Source organism: Epinephelus moara, chromosome 22 (genome assembly GCF_006386435.1).
Source record: "Epinephelus moara isolate mb chromosome 22, YSFRI_EMoa_1.0, whole genome shotgun sequence".
In the NCBI taxonomy this organism is placed as follows: Eukaryota; Metazoa; Chordata; class Actinopteri; order Perciformes; family Serranidae; genus Epinephelus; species Epinephelus moara.
In genome coordinates this window covers 20,805,026-20,824,710 of record NC_065527.1, presented here as the reverse complement: position 1 = coordinate 20,824,710, position 19,685 = coordinate 20,805,026, and the positions used below count along the sequence as shown (strand labels likewise).

Below are 19,685 nucleotides of genomic sequence, written 5' to 3'. Positions count from 1 at the left end.
GTCAGATTCATAACCTATTGAATCCCTCTCAACTTTAATAAACCAAGGATTAGGACAGAAAGATTTGGTGATACCTTAGTGAGATTTATTGCCACTTTTTGAATTAGAAACTTGGTTAGACCTTCAAGTCTATTCTACAGCAGGCCTAAAATGTGATGAACATATGATGATGATCTGAGAGTACAATCATCAATGAAATGTCCAAAAAACAAGTACACAAGTACAAGTACTGTGTGGATTTAGAGATGACTGCATTTGTGCCTCCCTATTAAATATTGAGGTCTTCTAGCTAACTTGAGAATAAAGACTAAAAAAGATTGTTAGTATAGTCTCCTCTGATTTGTATTATTTACATGATGACTGCTGTTGTTGCAACAATGTTTGGGTTGATAAAATTTGTTACACAGACTTGGTGCTAAATTTAAGCATTTTCACTGCTCAAGAACTGACAAAAGATATGTGCTACAGATCTTTTCAAAATACCACAGTAGAGACACTAAGACGTTGATGAACACTACAGAAAAATCCTTGCTGCTTAGTTACCAAAAATTTCGACATTTGGAGATTACCAGCGATCGGATAGGGAGCACATCTGTTTTGGAAATGACAGAGAAACACCCTGTCAGTATACATATGAAAGCCATACATCCTCTGAATGCTCGTGGTCTCTTGTTTGTGGTTGTAAAGTTTCACGAAGCTGTGATTATCCTAGAGGTCACAATAGGTCATTTTATACGGTGAGGGCAAGTTTCAAAAAGTGATCTGACTATAATGAAAGGGCTACTATGGTGACTGACATCGTCATGCAGTAATACAATATGTCTCATTGAATCCACAAGAGTCTCAGCTTTCTATTCATACCTAATTTATGCAGTTCCAAGACTGTTTAAGAGACCCAGTATGCAGACATATTCAAATACAATGGGCAAAAATAACACAGTTGTAGTGTATGAGGAAAAACAGCATGGGCCCAAAACTGCATGGGACCAACATAAAGTGGGCATGTCTGCAAAGGGGAGACTGGTGGGTATCCAGTGAACCCATTCTCACTCATATCTTGAGGTGAGCGGTAAACGGACCCATGTGAAACAGTTTTACCATTTTAGAATATACTGTGAAAGAATATACTGTGTGTGACTTGTCAGCAGAGTGACATAACTGTTCAGGCCTGTTGCTCCACTGACGGTCAACATGGTGATGAGGGGGACGATAGCCACTCGCAGGACTTCCTCTCAGGAAGGGTGGACACTTTGGACTGACGATATCTCTGTGCGTTCATACGTGTGTGTATGAGTGTGTGTGAGTCTGTGGTGGAATTCGAGGAATTTAAACACTGATCCTATCAAGAGTCCACATAAGCGCACAGACATTATATTCTGTAATCATTTGTGCGTTATGACATGACACACACACGGCTGCACACACAGGAGCATTGTGGATAAATGTGTGTGTATGTGTGTGTGAATGTTTCTTGATTCCTCCAGGCTTAATGAGTAGACAGCTGGCGACGGGGCTCTGTAATGCTGAAATGAAGTGTAGATATTCATGCTTTTATTTACAATTGAGTGATAAATATAGCAATAGAAATGGCAACAGAACAGATAATAAATTTAATTAAGGCTTGATAGTCATATAAATGATTCTGCCTTCAATAATGTTAAAGATTTCTTTCGCACGGTATACGTTTTATACATACTTTTCGTCATCTTGGCCTCATTAGACTCATCTGACAGTCAGCTTGTGTGTAAAGTCACATTTAAAGTCAATAAATCAATGCAATAGATTTCTTTCTGGTTTTGATTTTAATTGTGCAACTGTTCATTTATTTTGTGTAGAATGACCTTAATGTGAGTGAACTAGACTACTGTAAATCCACTCATGCTTTTTTAAGCCTGGTTCGTAGTGAACTAAATCCCCTCTAATCTTGATCTTAATCTATATACGGAGAGCTATTTATAGTTTGTCGGTACTGTACGTGAGCTTGTGTGAATGTGTATTTTCACTGACTGTACTAAGTGTTTCTGTGGGGCTGGGTAATATATTGACATTATATCAGTATTGTGATATGAGACTAGAAATTGACTTAGTTTTTGGATATTGTAATATTGTCAGTGTTGACTTTTCCTGGCTTTAAAGGCTAAGTTACAGTAAAGTGATGAAATCCTTTGAATTTACCAGACTATTTTAGCTGTTTAGAGTTCACAATAAAAATATTATCACAATATCTATAGAAAATCTGGAAAATAACAACATAGGGCTGCAACGATTAGTCGGCTAATTGATGACTAATCGACTATTAAAATAATCGGTTACTGTTTTAGTAGTCGACTAATCGGTTTGAATCTTTTTTCATAGAAAAGTACTATGAAAGTACCCCAAAATACTCTTATTGCAGCTTCTTACGTTCAAATATTGGCAGCTTTACACACTCTCCCATGACGGTGAACTATAACCCTTTGGCGCGAGTACGAAACAAGACATTAGATGACATAGTTTTGGGGTTTGGGAGAGACAGACCGACATTTTTCAACATTTTAACACATTTTTCGATAAAACGATTAGTTGACCTATCGAAGAAATAATCGACAGATTAGTCAACAATGAAAATAATCGTTAGTTGCAGCCCTACAACAACAGCAAAAAATTCTATCAGTCACATTCATCTTAAACTGTGTTTATTATGTGTTTTGTCCCTTTTTTGAAAAAAAAAAATTACACTCCAAATACGAGTGTACAGAGGTGAGAGAGAGTCCGTAACCATAACTGTGCAAAAGCGTGCAAAAAAAGCAATTACACCAATGGATAGTTTAATGGCAACCCAAGGTTTATTAACATGATATCAACATTTCACTTGTTTAATATCACAGTTATTGTTAATGTTAGTATATCTCATCACCCCTAATATCCACATTACTGATGCTTCTCTATGAAAAATGCAAAGCCAAAGTCAACCTTACCCTAACCATTGCCCAGCCCTATGTGTTTAGATAACACATTAATCCGTATGTATTTTAATATCCTTGATACTGAATATTTGACCATAGCTGTGTATAAAAGCTCAGATCATATGAGGCTGAAAAGGGGTTAAAAAGGTCGTTTTGTCAGGCGTGTATTCCTCTTCATATATGCAATGTTTTTAGATTAGGATTATGTATATGTGTATAAGTGTGTGTGTGTGTGCTGTGCATCTTTATGTCTAGAGTGATGAAGTATAGAGAGGATTGTAAATGACAGAATGATGTTCCTAGATGGATTTTCTTTCTGTCAGCTCTCCATCTGTCTCTGTGACATAACCGACCTATAAAACTCTGCTCTGAGAAACACAACTGTCGCACTAAAAGTCTCTGTGAGCACTTACACATAGTGAGGTCTAAGTTTCGCTACACATGAACGGACAGGCTGATGTTTAATTGAGTGGTAACCCAGCACTATCAATGTGTCTTTGTGAAGATATTGATCTGAACTAAGAGTGCGCCTGGAATGAAGTGGTGAGGTCAGTTTGATTAGAGCCAAAGTGGACGATTAGTCAATCAATGTTTTCCTCGCTTAGTGTCTCTGTCACTCTGCACCCACACATGCAAATACACCGCACATACACACACACATATCCTCCTCTTTCCCAGTTACAGATTTTGTATGGGCTAAATAGCATTTTTTAACTGTAATGTTCTTCCTTTTCTCCCCTCTCCTCAGGCTAAAACCCTCCGTAAGTTGATTCAGCAGACGTTTAAGCAGGTAGCCAATTTCAACGATGAGCAGTGCATCCTTAAGTTCTTGGAGGTGCTCGCACCAGTCTACCGCTACGACAAGGAGTGCTTCAAATGTGCCCTCGGGGTAAGTTTCTTCCATTCTTGCCTTCAGTGTACCGTGTCCTCGTGAACTCTGAGAGCTCTGGTTAGTTGTGTTAAGCTGACCCCGTTTGGTGACATCAGGTACTGCATGTTTCCAAGATGATGTGATTATGCCATGACCTTTTCTAAAACCGTTTCCTTTGTATTCTCTCCCTCCTGTGTTGAACTTTTCCTCTTTTCCTTTTTTAATTCGTATCCTTTCTCTTCTCTATTAACAGTCCAGCTGGGTGATCCAGGTGGAGTTAGCTATCGGGCCGGAGGAAGGGATCAGCTACCTCACTGACAAAGGATCCACGGTGAGCTCCTACTTAGACCACATCATACTATGAAACCAGGTTTAACATAAGTTATGAATGGCCTCTGCATGTTATGTTCTGCTTCCACAAAATATTTAAATGTTTCTCAATATGCAGAAGGAAGCCATTATTTCACATGACGTACAGGCTTAACTCCTGAGTTAAAGATAGACATGGATATTTTAAATTCTGGTTATGAATGAATATTTATGTTTCCACTCTTTCTGTGTTCCTCTCTCTGTCCCCAGCCCACACATCTAGCTAATTTTAACCAAGTTCAGTCCATCCAGTACTCGGCTATGGAGGAGAAGGACAGGAAAGGGATGCTGCAGCTCAATGTAGCTGGAGCTGCTGAGGTACTACTACCCTCTCTGTCTGCCTGTGTCTTTGTATAGATATAGACTTTGTCTCTGCTGCATTATGTTTGAAGCACACCTACTGTTGGTTCCTTTTAAATGCTCACTTTGTGCTAAAGATTCCCAAATTCTAAGCTATGAAAAGGAGAATGCAAGGTACAACAGTTTTCTTAACGTCTAAAAGCAGTTTGTATTTGTGTAGTCAGGATGAGCACTTCTGCCTCTAGTGAACTCTAAAGAGTGATCATAAGCTGGAGCCATCGTGGCTTGGTGACTTGGCCCACTGTGTGAGTGAGTGGCTGAGATGGATACAGACATACAGATACTAGTTGCTTTTCATATATAGATACTGTATAATGGTTCTGCTCACAGAGGATGGGTTTCGTAACACACAATGCTGTATGGAGTCTTTCTGTTTTAATGGCTTTTATAGTATTGGATTTATTCACACACGTACACACACACACACACTGTGTGACGTAGGGAGCAGCTGGAAACCCCCACTATGTTGTTATGTGTAAGAGTGTGTTTGTGTCGCTGGAGATAATGGCTCTTTGTAACAGGCCTGCCATTGTGTCTGTGTGTGTATGTGTGTGTGTGCAGCCTCTCACAGTTACGACAGCGTCACTGACCATGGCAGAGAACTTGGCTGACTTAATTGATGGCTACTGTCGGCTCATCTCCATGGAAACGCACTCTTTCATCGTCAGATTTCAGAAAGGTATGAAACAGTAGATCCAACCTGCAGAGCGCTTTAATTGTTTTGTGCTCCAAAATATACTGAATCCATCCAAAATCCATGAAAGTGAAATTTGCCACTGAGTCTCCACTTGTTAGTTTTGGGAATTAGATTCATGCCAATATCAACAGTATATATTTGACTTGCAGCAATCAGTATTGCTAAGTTATTTCATCTAGTATTGTTGATTCTGTAGTTGTGCTGTGCTCCTGTTTATTAATACTATGTGATAAACTGAACTGTAGCACTAGTCCTCTACTATAGACATGTTGATTGTATTTGACATATACCTATTCTAATGCTGTGTGAGGACTGTATTTCGTATGCAGGGAAGTAACAGCCTGTATGTAGTCTTGTACATTGTGCTTCACATTTCTCATTCTGATCTGATAATGTGTGTTTTTGTCCTCTAGAGGGAGAGAGAGCACTGCCCTCCATCCCAAAGTAAGTACCTGTTTCATCCTTGGTGTTGTTACAGTAAACCTAACGTTACAGAGGTCTATAAACTGGCTCGTATGACAACTGTAAGTCATCAGATCTGTCTCGGAGATAGCTTGTTGGCTGTTTGAGGTGATTTACCTGTAGGTAATACCACTCCTGTCACAGAAATCTGAAATTTCAGGGTCAAAAAATAATTTTCTTACTCAGTGTTTAGTGATAACAGTATAGGGTTGGCATGCTACCAGGCTAATAATGATATTTTTATGACAACATTAATGTAAAATAGCTATTCATCTTGTAACCATGTGTGCTGTATAGCCTCAGTGCAGCTCTGCTTCAAAATGAAAGAGGTTCAGCCTCCTCATCAATATCTGGGGAATACTTAAAATTGCAGCTAAAGCTCCCTGTTCTTTCATTTTTCTGGTCCAGAAGTAGCCTCCAGAATGACGATTCTGAACTTTGTGGCAGATTTTGTAAAGACTGTAAGCACTGTGTACCACAGGAGGTTAGCATTTCAACAAATTAGCTAACAGGCTATTTCACCAATTCAGGTGCTTGACTATGTTAAATAGTTTGATGGTGCATTTAGCTCTCACTGGTAGCACTCTTGCTGTGCAATGTACAGTATATAGAGTGCATGCACAGTGGTTGTTACATCTTATAACAACATATTTCACATACTTGGCAGGCTAACCTCCTCACGAATTTCTCATCATGTATTATTGGTCCTTTTTTGTCTCCATAATGCTTCATGAGGATATTCTATAAGACGAGACAGCAGAAAACAGGAAACACATCTGTGGCGGCATTTCTATCCATCCACAAAGAGATGCATTCCCATGCGTTGAACACTAGGGGGCGGACTCTGTATACTATACTGGATTACGGACACTAAACGGAACTGTGCCAGTGAACTCAAGTTACTATTTCACAGCATAAGACATTTTGACAGTAGGAAATTTCATGTGTCATGGTTCAAACTTTGTCACTTCATTTCACTCAGCTTGCTTGGCAGAGTGGTTTGACCGCTAAGTTTAGGAAACCATTACAGGTGACTCAAAATAACACTCTTTAGTTTTAAATGTGTCACCAAACTCATGTAAGTAGTACTGAAGTGTGGGACAGCTGCCCAAACAGCTCAATGTCGAACAGGAGTTGCATCATATGTGCAAAACCCTCTGTGGGAACACTCCTCTGAGTACTTGCACTCATACTCAGTATAACAGTAGGGCCAGTGTGAATTCATGTATTGTGCCTCTAGTAAATAATATAGCCAGAAGCTTTTCTTATACTGGTGCTGTACTGTGGAGATCATTAATGGACATAATCAATTGTTTGATTGACAGATAGTTAATCACTAACAATTTTGATGAATGTCAAACACTCACTGTTCGCTGCTTCTCAAATTTTCTGCTTTACTCTGTTTCATATTATAAGTTGAATATCTTTTAAATTAAGACCTCATTTTGGGCTCTGGGAAATGTCGATGGGATTTTTTTGTAGTGTTTTCAAACATTTTATTATTAAAAAAACAACACTGCAGCCCTGTGGTCTTACATCAACATGGCGGGTCATTGTGTCCTTAAAAAAATGACTTCAAACTCAAAAGACTTACCAGTTTTTAGAATAAGAGAGAAACTAAACCGTGACAACTTAATTTGAGCTCTTTTTACGAGATGTTTGGCTCAAAACTGCAGGGTCGTTAAAAAGACTTTAAGAGGAAATACTTGTACTTTGGCACAATGTAGGGCTCATTGTGTGTCTTAATCTGCAGCCATAGCAGCCTGGATGTGGTGTGTCCACATCTCACTGTCTCTAGATCAAATTCAAACACAAACCTTTTGCTTACTTTCGGTCATTTCGACTCAAATCTCTCTCTCTTTTTTTCTCCCCTCTCGCTCTGTCTGTGGTCAAATAAGGAGATAAGTTTAGGAGCCAAATATTTTCCACTTACGGTTTTTAAACACTTGGGCAGTCTCCTCCTCTTTCTCTCGGTCTCTCACTCTAAGTTTCTTTTCTTTGCTCTGTGTCTCTCGCTTTCTCTCTCTGCCTGTTGTGGTCTGTGATGTGAAGATCGTAGTAGAGCTCAGATGACACAGACAGAGAGACCATGGCGAAGGCAGAGGGATAATTGAAGCAGTGAGGGTTAGTTTACAGAAGCAGTTTCAGCTTAAGAATCACTCATATGTTTGGTAAAGAGGCCTCGACTTAACCTAAGTGTGTTTGTTTGTTGTATCTGAGTGTTAACTGCTTTGACTGTTGTGTAATTGTTGTCTAATTTATTCATTTCTCCTCCAGATTGTCCAATAATGAGAAAAAATTAGAAGCTGTCAGGAGTGGAGTAAGAGCTATCTCCGTCTCAGGTAGGATAAGAAAATCATGCACACACACTCACAGATCGACAGGTTTAGGAGCAACATGAACACAGTTTGATAGCTTCCTTGGCTCCGAGTACCGTCTTTCTTCCTGTCTTTCCATTTCCTCCAACATCTGTTTTTTCTCTCACTCATCTCTTATTGTTTTCCTCTCTGCTGGGACTGCCTCTCCCTCTCTCTCATCCTCTGTTCCTGCCTTTCTTTTGTTTACTTCCTCCTCTCCCCCGGGTCTTCCACACGTCTACGTCCTCTGTACTCACATCCATTCACTCTTTTCTTTTTTCTTCTCTCACACTCTGGTCGTCTTTCCTGCCTGATTGGCTGCAGACCTAGTGACATCGACGCCTCCTAAGCCAACCAAGGCGCGGCGTTTCCTCCTCCCCTTTGTCTTCTGTTCAGATTCACCGCCCAATGGTACCCTTGGCTCTCATTGGACAGTTAGTGGAGGAGCGTGTCCACAAAATTGTGATGTGGCGGAATAAAATGCCTGATTTGATGATCATTGGGTAATGTTACTTTGCAGTAAAGACGGTGTACGGAAAAACCTCAGGAACCTCTGAAATCTGAAATAAAACTGCAGAGTAAATGCATTTTAATAAGTAAGAGATGTTTTGTCTTCCTGGATTGATTTAAAGCGCTAAATTGCATCCAGCAAAGGTACAAATATATATATATGTGTTAAAAATATTGACATAGTTTTGGCACCTGTTTTGGATTTGTCCATTTTTTTTAATATAAAATTAGATTGGTTTTGTGGATTTAATCACTTTTTCTGCTGCATCGCAATCTATCAAATTCTTAAGGATGCCCCCCTCTGCTAATCTTTGCCCTCAGTGCCTTGTTGCTTTGACTAATTCAGTCTTGCGCACACACACAGACACACACACATGCCTCAACCACAGTAACTGCTTGTGTGCTGCCGCTTATAACCAAGCCAATGCTATTTAAATAAGACTGGGAAACAAATGGAAACGAATTGTGCAGCACAGGCTTTAAAACCCGAGCCTTACGTGTATTTTTACCATCAGAAATCAGTATTATTCTTTCTGTATTCAAGAAAGAGATTTTCTTCTTAGTGAAATATATGCTTTCATTGATGTTCATTGAATTAAGTGGTACTGACATAAAGAGTGAAATGGTTCCCTTGAGTCTCAGTTCAGCACATGCCTCACTGTTGAGGTCACAGTTTGGTCATTTTTAATCATCATTTTCAGTGTTTTATGTCAGTTGATTCAAAGCGGCAGAGCTAAACTCATAGCAGGGTGGCCAAGTGGTTAGAAAGATTGTTGTTCCATTTTAAAGATTCGAGTTCAACCACCAAGTATCTGCCTCATTAAAGTGTCCTCAAGCAGCCGATCAGCAACAGCTCCGGGTCATGTTTAGTGCATTACGCAGGGAAAAACAGTTTAAATGACTTATTTTAATTAAAATGTAAGCATATAAATGTGACAGAGTGTCGGGATTCTACCAAAATTGTATCCATGGATTGCATGCATGTGATATACCAAGATAAAAGGGTGACTACGTGTCCTCGTGTCTCCCTTTATGGGTTTGGCAGTGTTCCTCAGTAGCTAGCAGGACTGCTCAGAGAAAGTCATGGATCTGGACAGCAGCTGGTTTGTTGTTGAAACTTTAACAAACGATCCAAACGTTCCTTGCTGGAGGCTCCGAAAGTGACACGCAGGCATGGTCGACAGCCTTACTGCGAACTACTGTAAGTCATTAGAGCTGGTGGTAACAGTGTTAGAGTGATAAAGTATCTCACTGGATTAAAATGAGAGAACTACAGCAATAAAACAATGCATAGATATAAAGTCAACTAAGATGGACAGCTTTATTAAAAAGGTGAGAAACACTTTATAGCAGAGAATTAAACCCACACTAACCAAGTGTGTTTTAAGATATCATAAAAGCGCTTAGTGTATCAATAGCCTTCAGGATATCTGAAAGGGAAAACACAGTAAGAATATAATTTATCATTTTAACCAGATAAAATAGAGGGATTTCAGTAAAAGAATGCAAGTAGAGCTGAGGGCGAGTAGCAAAGTGTCTTCACTGTGATAAAGTGTAAAGCAAAGCAAAGCTAGGCTAAGGAAACAGGAAGCCACTGCAAGATTTAAAAAAATTTTTGGGGGGAATTTTCAGATTTTGCTTTCTTGCTAAGAGACAGATCAGAATGACACCACTCGCCTGTGTATCTGCTTAATATGAAGCTACAGCCAGATGATTAGCTTAGCTAAGCAGAGGTGCTAGTAGGTGGATTTGATTACATTTGGACAGACCCAGTCAAACAGTGCCCCCTGTCTGCTAAGCTAAGCTAACTGGCTGCAGACTGTATGTTTGCAGTAAAGACATGAAAGTAGTATCGACCTTCGAACACTCTGCAAGGAAGCAAATAAGTGCATATCCTAAAATGTGGAACTCTTTCTTTGAGAACCTCTTTTGGGTTAAGATTCTTAAGAGACCATAACAGTAATGCAGTCTCATCAAAACCTCTGTGTAGATCCACATTTCCCCTGATAATAAAATATATGAAATAGGCTTGGGTGGTTCTCTAATTTTTAATACCTTCATACCTTCCTGAAATTTCACCAGGGTATATGGTATATGATGGTATTAGTGTGTTGTGCCACCCCCCTCACTACTTTTCCAGAGCTCTCACAGTGTAATAAATACACAACAGAAAAATATCAAGAAAGTTATATTTTTACACTTATTTTCCACATTAAACACAGAAATACAACTGTGTACCTTCTGAATTCAAGTTTCTCTCTTTCACCGAACTATGTCGAGCAAGTGCTGTTGCTGGCTGTTTACAGTCCTGTCACATTATCCCCACCACCAGCTGCCTTTTCTACCAGTAGAGACCAGAGACTGACCCCTGGTGGCGCGTGCTGTGCACTACAAACAGTGTGTTTAACAGAGAAAGGAGCACCTGTGTATTTGATGGTGCAGAAAATCATATTGTCAGGATTTTTAAATACCCGGGTATACCTTAAAACCGTGATATCGCCCAAGCCGAATATGAAACCTTAAAAACATACATCTAATGAACCTTTTTTAGATACGTGAAACACCTTGATCAAGGAGTAAGTGTTGAAAATCTAATGACGTGTCCATATAACATTTGTCTCTGGCAGAAAAGTGCTGGCAGGGCACTGGGGAGCACTGGACACGTTTTTGATGAAGCACTGTGAGCGGGTTTTGTTTCCGTGTTAACATTATCTTGACATTAATGTTAGCTAGGTAGCTAACGTAACCCTATGTTAACCAAGGGTTGACTACACAGCTTAAGAAAAGCTAGAGGTGCGTATGATGTCCATCTGATCTGCCCCCACAAATGGACTTTTCTGTCTTTGTCGTGATGGTTCCTGACTGACATATCAAGCAGCTCGGGTAGTCAGTAAAGGAGCGACAGTGATGACACTGATGCCTCTCTGAAAACCTCGGAGAATTTAAACGAGAGGCCCTTGAAGCGGCCGTACAAAAAAAACACTGGATGCAATGGCTTTCTGTAGGTGGCAGCATGCAACTGCAAATGCTCTCTCCTCATTGGAAAGAACCAAAAAAAGACGTTGCGCTATGTGGGCACTCAGCCCTACTATGCTCACTGTTTACATTGCACCACTGGATCTCACATGTTACACACTGCTTCATCCTCTGCCAACCATACATTAACTCTCCAACTCATAAATATTTACAGCTTGACGCAGACATCATACTTCATTGAAACCATACTGGAGTTCAAATGCTGCCTTGCATATTGCTGCTATCATGTATTAATTGAATTCATCTCCATGCGTCTGCACAGCATTAATAAAAGTTGTTAACTCTGCTTTTTTCACCAGAGATATTTTGGGTCTTAGCTAACTGCTCGCTGAGTGTTTGGCTTTGCATCTCTCATGTTGTTTCAAGGCTTTTCATGCTCTAACCGCTCTCTTCTCTCTCCCTCTTTTCTCCGCTCTGCCTCCTGCTTTTCTCTCCCTCGCCTCGCTGTTCTCTCTCTCTCTGTTCTCCTCCTCCCGCTGTCCCGTTTCCTGCATGCTCTCCTGGACCCTGCAGAAGATCTTAGTGGGGATGGTAAAGTTGCTGTTGTTTGTCACTCTCTCTGTTGTCCCTTCTTTATAGTCCTCACTCCACCAACACAACATGCAACCTCCTGTGGTAGGGTAGCGTGTGTGTGTTGGTGTGTGGGTTGATGTTTACGCATGCATTCCTACAGCTTTAACAATGGTGCTATGTGTTTATGTATGTGCTGTATAATGATTCTGTAGCCGTGTTGTTTCCCATGTTTCAGTGATCGGAAACATGAATAAATTACCCGTAGCTTTTATGAGTTTGATCTGTTAGTCGCTACTGTGGTTATGTGTTTTTTAGATGTTTGTGTCTGAGTCTATTTGTGATTATTTTTAAACTGGGTCACCCCGAAATTTGAAATATGTCTGTTTTAAACCACAAGAACGACACAAAAAAAATTAGAATTTTGAAATTAAGTGCTATTTCTCTTTAAGGGAACTTCTCCAGACCTTTCTCTCTCCACACACACACACACACACACACACACACACACACACACACACACACAGGCAAAATCATGCACACGTGTACTCACATACATTCACGCACACACTCATGCACACACAGAGTGGAGTAGGGAGAGGTTTGCTGGATTCAAGAGCGGGTGCATTCCTGGCTATAATGGGCTAACTAGATCTCTCTCTCTCTCTCTCTCTCTCTCTCTCTCTCTCTCTCTCTCTCTCTCTCTCTCTCTCTCTCTCACACACACACACACACACACACACACACACACACACACACACACACACACACACATACATACACAAACACACACACGCAAACACGCATTATCCCTCCACTGAGAGCAGAAACACAGAGTTAGAGCGGTCAAACTTAGAAAGGGTTGATTCTTTTAAACAAATCCCAAACCACATTTGAGCGGATATACAGCAATACAAACAATAGACTCCACAGTTCAAACTAAGAAATATGGACGTAAAAGTCTTAATATACAGAAGAACAGAAACCATTTAAGTCATCTGCAGATTTAAAGGCAAGAAACAAACCAGAAAACGCTGAGGAAATGGTTTAAAATCAGGAAGCTGGAAGCATTTTTACAGCATGTGTGAAATCACTGACGGCCCAAGTCAGATTCAAAGACAAAACAACAAAGAAGTTTTCCTGTTGCTTAAATGTGATGAAAAACAACTTTTATCGAAAAAACAATTTAATTTATTTCGTCTAATAAAACACATTTTAGTTGCAGCGACAGATCGAGGAGAACTGTTGCTTTTATTCCAGCGCATATGAAGATATTTTTAGAGGAGCATTAAAGGCTTGCCTCTCCTCTCATGTGAATCATAAATCATGCACAGCAATAGTTTAGCAAAAGTCATGCCCGTTTGATTAAAAGTTTCAACTTTTTCCAACCTCTTTTCCTCTGGGATATTGTACTGATAAAATAAGACTGGGAAAAGTTGTATCCTTAAAGGCTGCAGTGTTTCATTCTTTCTAGTTGAGAGTTACAGTACATAAAATGACTGGTAGCACCTTCATGTCATGTCTGCTAAAAATGAAGCTGGAGACAGTTAGCTTAGCTAGGTTAGCGTAAAGACTGGAAATGGGGAAACAGCTAGCCTTGTTCTGTACAAAGATTAACCAAACGTGATATAACATGTTAATTAGTGGACTTTAAGATGCTGGTTGGAGGATTTTTTGTGACCTTTGGACAGTGAGGCTAGCTGTTTCCCCCTGCATACAGGCTTTTTCTTTGTGGTAAGATCCACTTCTGAACCGTGTCTCGGCCGCTTCTTTGGGTTCTTTGCCATGTTGCTTTTTCTTTCTACCTGCGCTCTACCTCTTGCTATGAGACTCTCCGCTCTTCCTCCCCCTGCCCTTCATTTCCTGTGCGCCAGCGCGGGAATGTCGCCGGTCGACATGCAAACTAAAAATGATATATATTGAAAAATACCGTGAGATGTTAGAGGAGCTGATCGGCTTAATCAGCATTGTGTCATCTCCTCTAGCAGTGGCTTGGGTGAAATGGACATTTACGGACCTGTAAAAGTTACGCACTATAGCTTTAAAGGAGCGGTGTGTAAGATTAAGGGGGATATAGTGGCATCTAGTGGTGAGGATTGCAGATTGCAATTAGCTGAAACTTCTCTCGGTTAGAAGAAGTTTTATACCAGGAGCAGAATTATCCATGGAGGTCTTTTGTGTTGCGTTCAGGCGTTGTCACGTAAGAAACAAATTCCAGCACTTGAATAGGCCATAGCAAAACACAGCAGCAAGTCAGTGTTTATGTAACGCTAGTGCTAGTCACAGAGAGACAGCTTACCGTGGTGATAGAGTCATTGTTTGGTTTGTCTGTTCTGGGCTACTGTCAAAAAAATTGGTGCAACATGGGGGACTCCATGGATGAGGACCCGCTCCCTATGTAGATATAAATGGCTTGTTCTAAGGTAATGAAAACACTACGGTTTTTATTTTCAGGTGATTATACACTAAAGGAAATGTACTTATCATATTACCATCCATTTCTGACAATATATTCCCCTAAATCCTACACACTGGATCTTTAAACACTTAACAGTCCCCTTTACTACCATGCAGTGTATTATTTATCTTGCTTTACTCTGACATCTAAACTTCCAGCCACTTGTGCTGTCTTCAGCTTGTTCTACATGGCAGTCTCTACATGGCTGATTATCATGAGAAAATCAGCCGCGGGCATTAGGAGAGGATTTCTGATAAATTTAGGGACACGTTCCCACAGAGCTTGATAAATCCTGGGCAGAGCTGCGAGGGTAGCGTTGAGGACAGCAGATGTTTGACTCTTGTTTCCAACAGCTGAGTCTGCACGCTGATTTTATTTTAAACACCACCATCTGGTTAGGATAGACTCGGTCCATCCTTCCCTTTCTTTTTTCCTGCTGGCTCTCTCCTCTCCCCGTCGCTCTGCCTATCTGTCTGAATCTGCACAGATTTGATCCTAAACGTTCCCATCTGCTTACATGACAGCTAGACCCTCGATTTCTTTCTCTTCTTCTCTCTCTCTGTTCTCTCATCCTTCCTCCTGGTTCCTCTATCTTTCATTTTCTACTCGTCTCTTTCGAACTCTCTCTCCTTTCTGTCTCGGTTTCTTTTTCTTTCCCTCCTCTCCTCCGCCACCACAGTTACTCCCTGCAGCCCAGCTGCTCTCACACAGACAGATATGCACAACACATGCTCAGCTGACACTCTCCGCCAAGTGTGTGTGTGTAGAGAGAGAGAAAGAGAGGAGCTACGTGGGTGTTGCTTTGCGCAGGAGTTGCCGAAACTCTAAGTCAGCTCCATGCTTTATTTCTTTATGAGCAGTTTTGTTTTTTACTGCATATGTGTTTGTGTATGTCGGTGACCCTTCGTACCATAGCGGACGCACGGTAAACTGAACATGTGCATGACTTTCCCATTGTTTATGTTTGTGTGAGTGTTATTTTAGTAGACTTGCGTTCCTGTGTGTGTTCCTTTTTTTCATTTTCTTGTGTGTGGTTTGTTTTTTACATCGTTTGTGTGTATCTCATGTTACAGAGACCGATGACTATGCTGAGATAGTTGATGAAGAGGACACGTACACCATGCCCTCCAGTAAGTAACTTATTCAGTCTTGTCTCTTTGCCTAACATCTACCAACTCAAGAAAATAAGCTTCTGTTGCTCTGTTATTCTTCTGTCTGATGCTTACGTTCTCAAACAAACACTCATTTCGTTCTGTTATCTAAAAAAACAAGTGTTGTGTGAATCTTTCCCAAGAAACACACACACACACACACGGAGAACATCAGAGAAGTTGCATTAAGTCAAGAAGCGGCTAATCAAATTTAAGCCAGTTTCAGCGTCTTATATAAACAGCCGAGACACCAGCTGGAGGTCAGAGAGGCTACAACTCATACTGTGTAACTCCGGCTGGTTGGACGCACATTGCATCTGTCAAATTCATTCATATGTTAGTCGAAACCCTGAATGTGCTGGTAAGTTTGGCTGCAGCCCTGTGAGTAATGGTGGTTTCAGCTCTCTGTTCCAATGCATTTAATGTGGATGTTTGGGCCAGTACAAAGTATTCATGTATTTGATTGCGTGGCCAACTTTGAAAACGGACTGTGTTCTCCTTTCCTCCCACAGTCTTTTTCTATCTTTCTATGTCTGGCTTTATTTCTTTGTCTCTTTGGCTTTGCGTTTTTTTGGTCTCTTTCTGTCTGCGACTTCCTCTAAACAGACGTTCTGCAGACATATTTTCCTACTCTGTGCCTGAGGTTGTATGTGTGTCCATGTCATACTGTCTGCTGTGTAAAATGAAGCCGAGTTACAGTAATGGCTGTATAGCAAACCTACTCTTTTAATCATGTGGCAGCATTTATTCATTAACTTATTAACTGAACATCAGGAAAAGAGTGAAACAGGTCCATTATCTGTGCCTGTAAACGTGTGTATGTGTGTATTTTCTGAGCTGATTTCAATCTTAAAGCAGCTGTCTGGCTCTCCCTCTCTTCATCTCTCTTTCTTCCTCTTTTTCCCATCGCCAACACAGTCAGCTACGGAGTAGTTGAAGGTAAAGCTCCCTGTCTCTCTCTCATTCTGTCTTCTGAAATCCTTGAGATTTTACATTTTTGTCTGTATTTTTCTTTGCTGGGCGCTTGATCACATCGCAAAGAAACATTTGCCTTGTTAGGGGATCTTCTTGCAAGTTAGTTTGTTGATTTAAACCTAACAACACCCATTGATATACGTGAGTAACTATCAATGATATGGCATTTCTATAGTTAGGAGCTATCAGTGTCTGGCAAAGAAAAATACAAAGACTCAAGGATCATGATATCAAGACTGTTGTTGACTTGTGGTCATCAGCGTTTTGTAGAGTTCATTCGGGTCTTGTGTTAAAAATGAAGGGGAGGGCCAATCCATAAACAATGCAAGATGTTACTTCATAAATACTTTAATCAGAAGTCTCCCCAGACCTCTGGAGCTAAACAATCTCACAGTGCTTGTGTTGTTTATTGGCGTGGTTCTTGTTTCAACATCATGTTGGTCATGACATTTTTATTTCTCAATCGTGATTTATTATCATGTTCATATGATGTTATTTTTTGGTCTGTCATCTGTGGGTTCTTTTGTATTTGAGGCAATTATTAATTTTACTGCAAATGAACTGCCGTATGGATTAATTGGAGTAAATTTCTTCCTTATAATCGAATGTGTTTTGGTTATGCTGCTGGTGTTTATCTGTTGGTTGAGTCAAATAGTTGAACTTTGTTTAGAGATAAGTAAACCTTAAAGGAATACTTCTCTAAAAAAATGTTTATTTATGTACCAATTACTCACTTTGTGTTACGTTGTTTTCGTGATGAAAACTTCAGAGAAGAAGAATCCAAAAACAACAGCAACAGCGAACTCTCACACAACTCATGCAGTATAATCCAAATATCAGTACTGCTCAGTAATTCCCAAACATATGCATTTTTCACTAAGGACGCATTCACACTGGCCCACTTTAAACGAACCCTGGTCCGCTTCCACGGATAGTTCAGTTCGGTTGGATTGGTGTGAACGCTCATTCGAACTCTGGTGCGGACCAAACCAGCCAACCCTGGTCCGCTTGAAAACTGGGGGTCTTGGTTCACTTGCAAGTGAACCCTGGTGCGGTTCGCTTACAGTAGGAAATGCAAACGGACTATCCAGCAGACCAAAGAGAGGAAGTGAATCAGAGAGAGGTAGTAACGTAGAGCGCAGTGCATTTTTGCGTTTGGTGTTTTTGTGGTGAACAAACAAGCCGGCTGAAGGGGATGGATTTCTGTTTTCGGTCCTGGCCAATCGATGAGCAGGGATTTCTTCTTCCTCATGCTTTTTTTCTTCCTGGTCAGTGGTCGTTTCGCACAATATTGCCCCCAAACGAGCAGCTGTTGTAACTGTGTGACGTTGGCAGTTTGGTCCACTTTAAAAAGTGCAGTGTGAAAGTGAATTGGTTTCTTCACAAATTCAGTGTAACTCGGGATGAGTAATTAAAATAAAAATGATATTTTTGTGGGTGAAGTTTTCCTTTAACAGGATAAATTTCCGCTCAGTGTCCAGGGTAACCTCTTGATCTCAGTATCTAGTCCATTTTTACGGCGGCTGGTTGGCAGCTGACATTAATGCACCACTGTAGAAATGTCTCATGACCTTTTCAATGAAGTGGAAATATTGATAGCACATAAATGTCAAAGCATGCGGATGTCAGTTGCAAAAACAACCGCTTTCATTCAAATTCTTCGGACATACTCACTGAATATAAAAAGGTTCCTGCAGACACACACTTTATCTAATACGCCTCAGATCCAGTGCATTAGTTTGTATCAGCCTGTTAGATATTTCACTAAAGAGATCCGGGCCCTGGCGCTCTTCTTGGCTTTGCAAAGCGTTTTAGAAATGGGCTCTTGATGTTTACATGTGCAGAGCACTCTAGGTTTTCATCTCAATTAGTGATCTTATTTAGAACAGCTTGTTTATGTGTTTCCCTGCAGCCCCTCACTTCACTGTGTCAGTATACAGGAATAAACAGAACTTCTAAGGGGACTCTGGTGTGCATGTAAACAGATTCTTATGAGCCTTACAGTTTGCCTGTTAAGTGGGTTTACCGTATGTTGGTGTGTTTGTAAATGTTGTGTGGCTGTGTGCATGTTGAGTCAAGCTTTATCAAGTTAAAGGTGTTAGTGGAGGGGAATATAATCTGAATGTGCAAATCTGTGTTTAAATGGGGTTTTTTGTACATTGTAATGACTTATTTTAGTCTAATCTGATTGCCAGTGGCTGGGGCTTACCAAAATGACAACAATTCCATTGCCAGAAACTACAAACAAATCATTTCAAAGTATTTTAACTTACTTTTCTATTATTAAAAACAGTCACCCCAGATACCTTCCAAACTGTATTGTCCTGGTAAGCCCCATCCATGTGGTCTGAGAGAAGCATGTCAAAAGTAATGGGTGTTTTCAGTGTTTCCAGTGCATGAAAAACAGCAGGTAAACGTATAAATCTCGCTCTTTTTGCTTCTTTTCTTCTCCTCTCTCTCAGCGCGGGATTATGAGATCCAGAGGGACAGGATAGAGCTGGGCCGCTGCATAGGAGAGGGTCAATTTGGAGATGTACACCAAGGAGTCTATAACAGCCCGGTATGTGGAAATACACACAAACACATGCACAGGCACACTTTTGTGTACCCACAAATAAACCACCAGACATATGTAGGACAAACAGAAGGTTCAAATAAAGCATAGTGTCAGTTTTGAGGTCTTGGGAAAAGTCTGGTAGTTACTCCTTTGTAATTTAAATAAAAAGTATTCTCAAGTCTTCACCCTAACATGTCCTCCTAACTTGACACGACGCGAACATCTGACTGTTTTAGTTTTTTCCAGTAAAGATGCCTTAACCTGCTCCATGTGTCAGTGAACAGGCTTTTGTAGCTTGTTCAAAAAACCGCTCGCCCTGGATCTGATTTTGCAAAGTTTCACGCACTTGCTCCATCTCCAGCCTGTCTTCATTTTTATCCTGACATCCTTGCTATTTCCGATTTACCTCCAGTCAGTAGTCAACATG

General features: G+C 40.5%; 1 protein-coding gene across 7 annotated transcripts in view; it reads left to right on the top strand.

Annotated features, from left to right (window-relative positions):
• Positions 1-19,685, top strand: part of ptk2aa (protein tyrosine kinase 2aa) — a 73,440-nt gene that overhangs the window by 36,525 nt on the left and 17,230 nt on the right. For 3 of the 7 annotated variants that reach the window (XM_050034137.1, XM_050034136.1, XM_050034132.1), the window contains 10 exons: positions 3,694-3,834; positions 4,070-4,147; positions 4,396-4,503; positions 5,107-5,224; positions 5,656-5,686; positions 7,982-8,046; positions 12,121-12,138; positions 15,649-15,705; positions 16,645-16,665; positions 19,164-19,261. In XM_050034137.1, the coding sequence (XP_049890094.1) occupies positions 3,694-3,834; positions 4,070-4,147; positions 4,396-4,503; positions 5,107-5,224; positions 5,656-5,686; positions 7,982-8,046; positions 12,121-12,138; positions 15,649-15,705; positions 16,645-16,665; positions 19,164-19,261 (735 nt within the window). Of the gene's footprint in view, positions 1-3,693; positions 3,835-4,069; positions 4,148-4,395; positions 4,504-5,106; positions 5,225-5,655; positions 5,687-7,981; positions 8,047-12,120; positions 12,139-15,338; positions 15,501-15,648; positions 15,706-16,644; positions 16,666-19,163; positions 19,262-19,685 lie in introns of those variants that run through there. The other 4 variants (XM_050034133.1, XM_050034134.1, XM_050034135.1 and 1 more) reach the window with 4 other exon arrangements.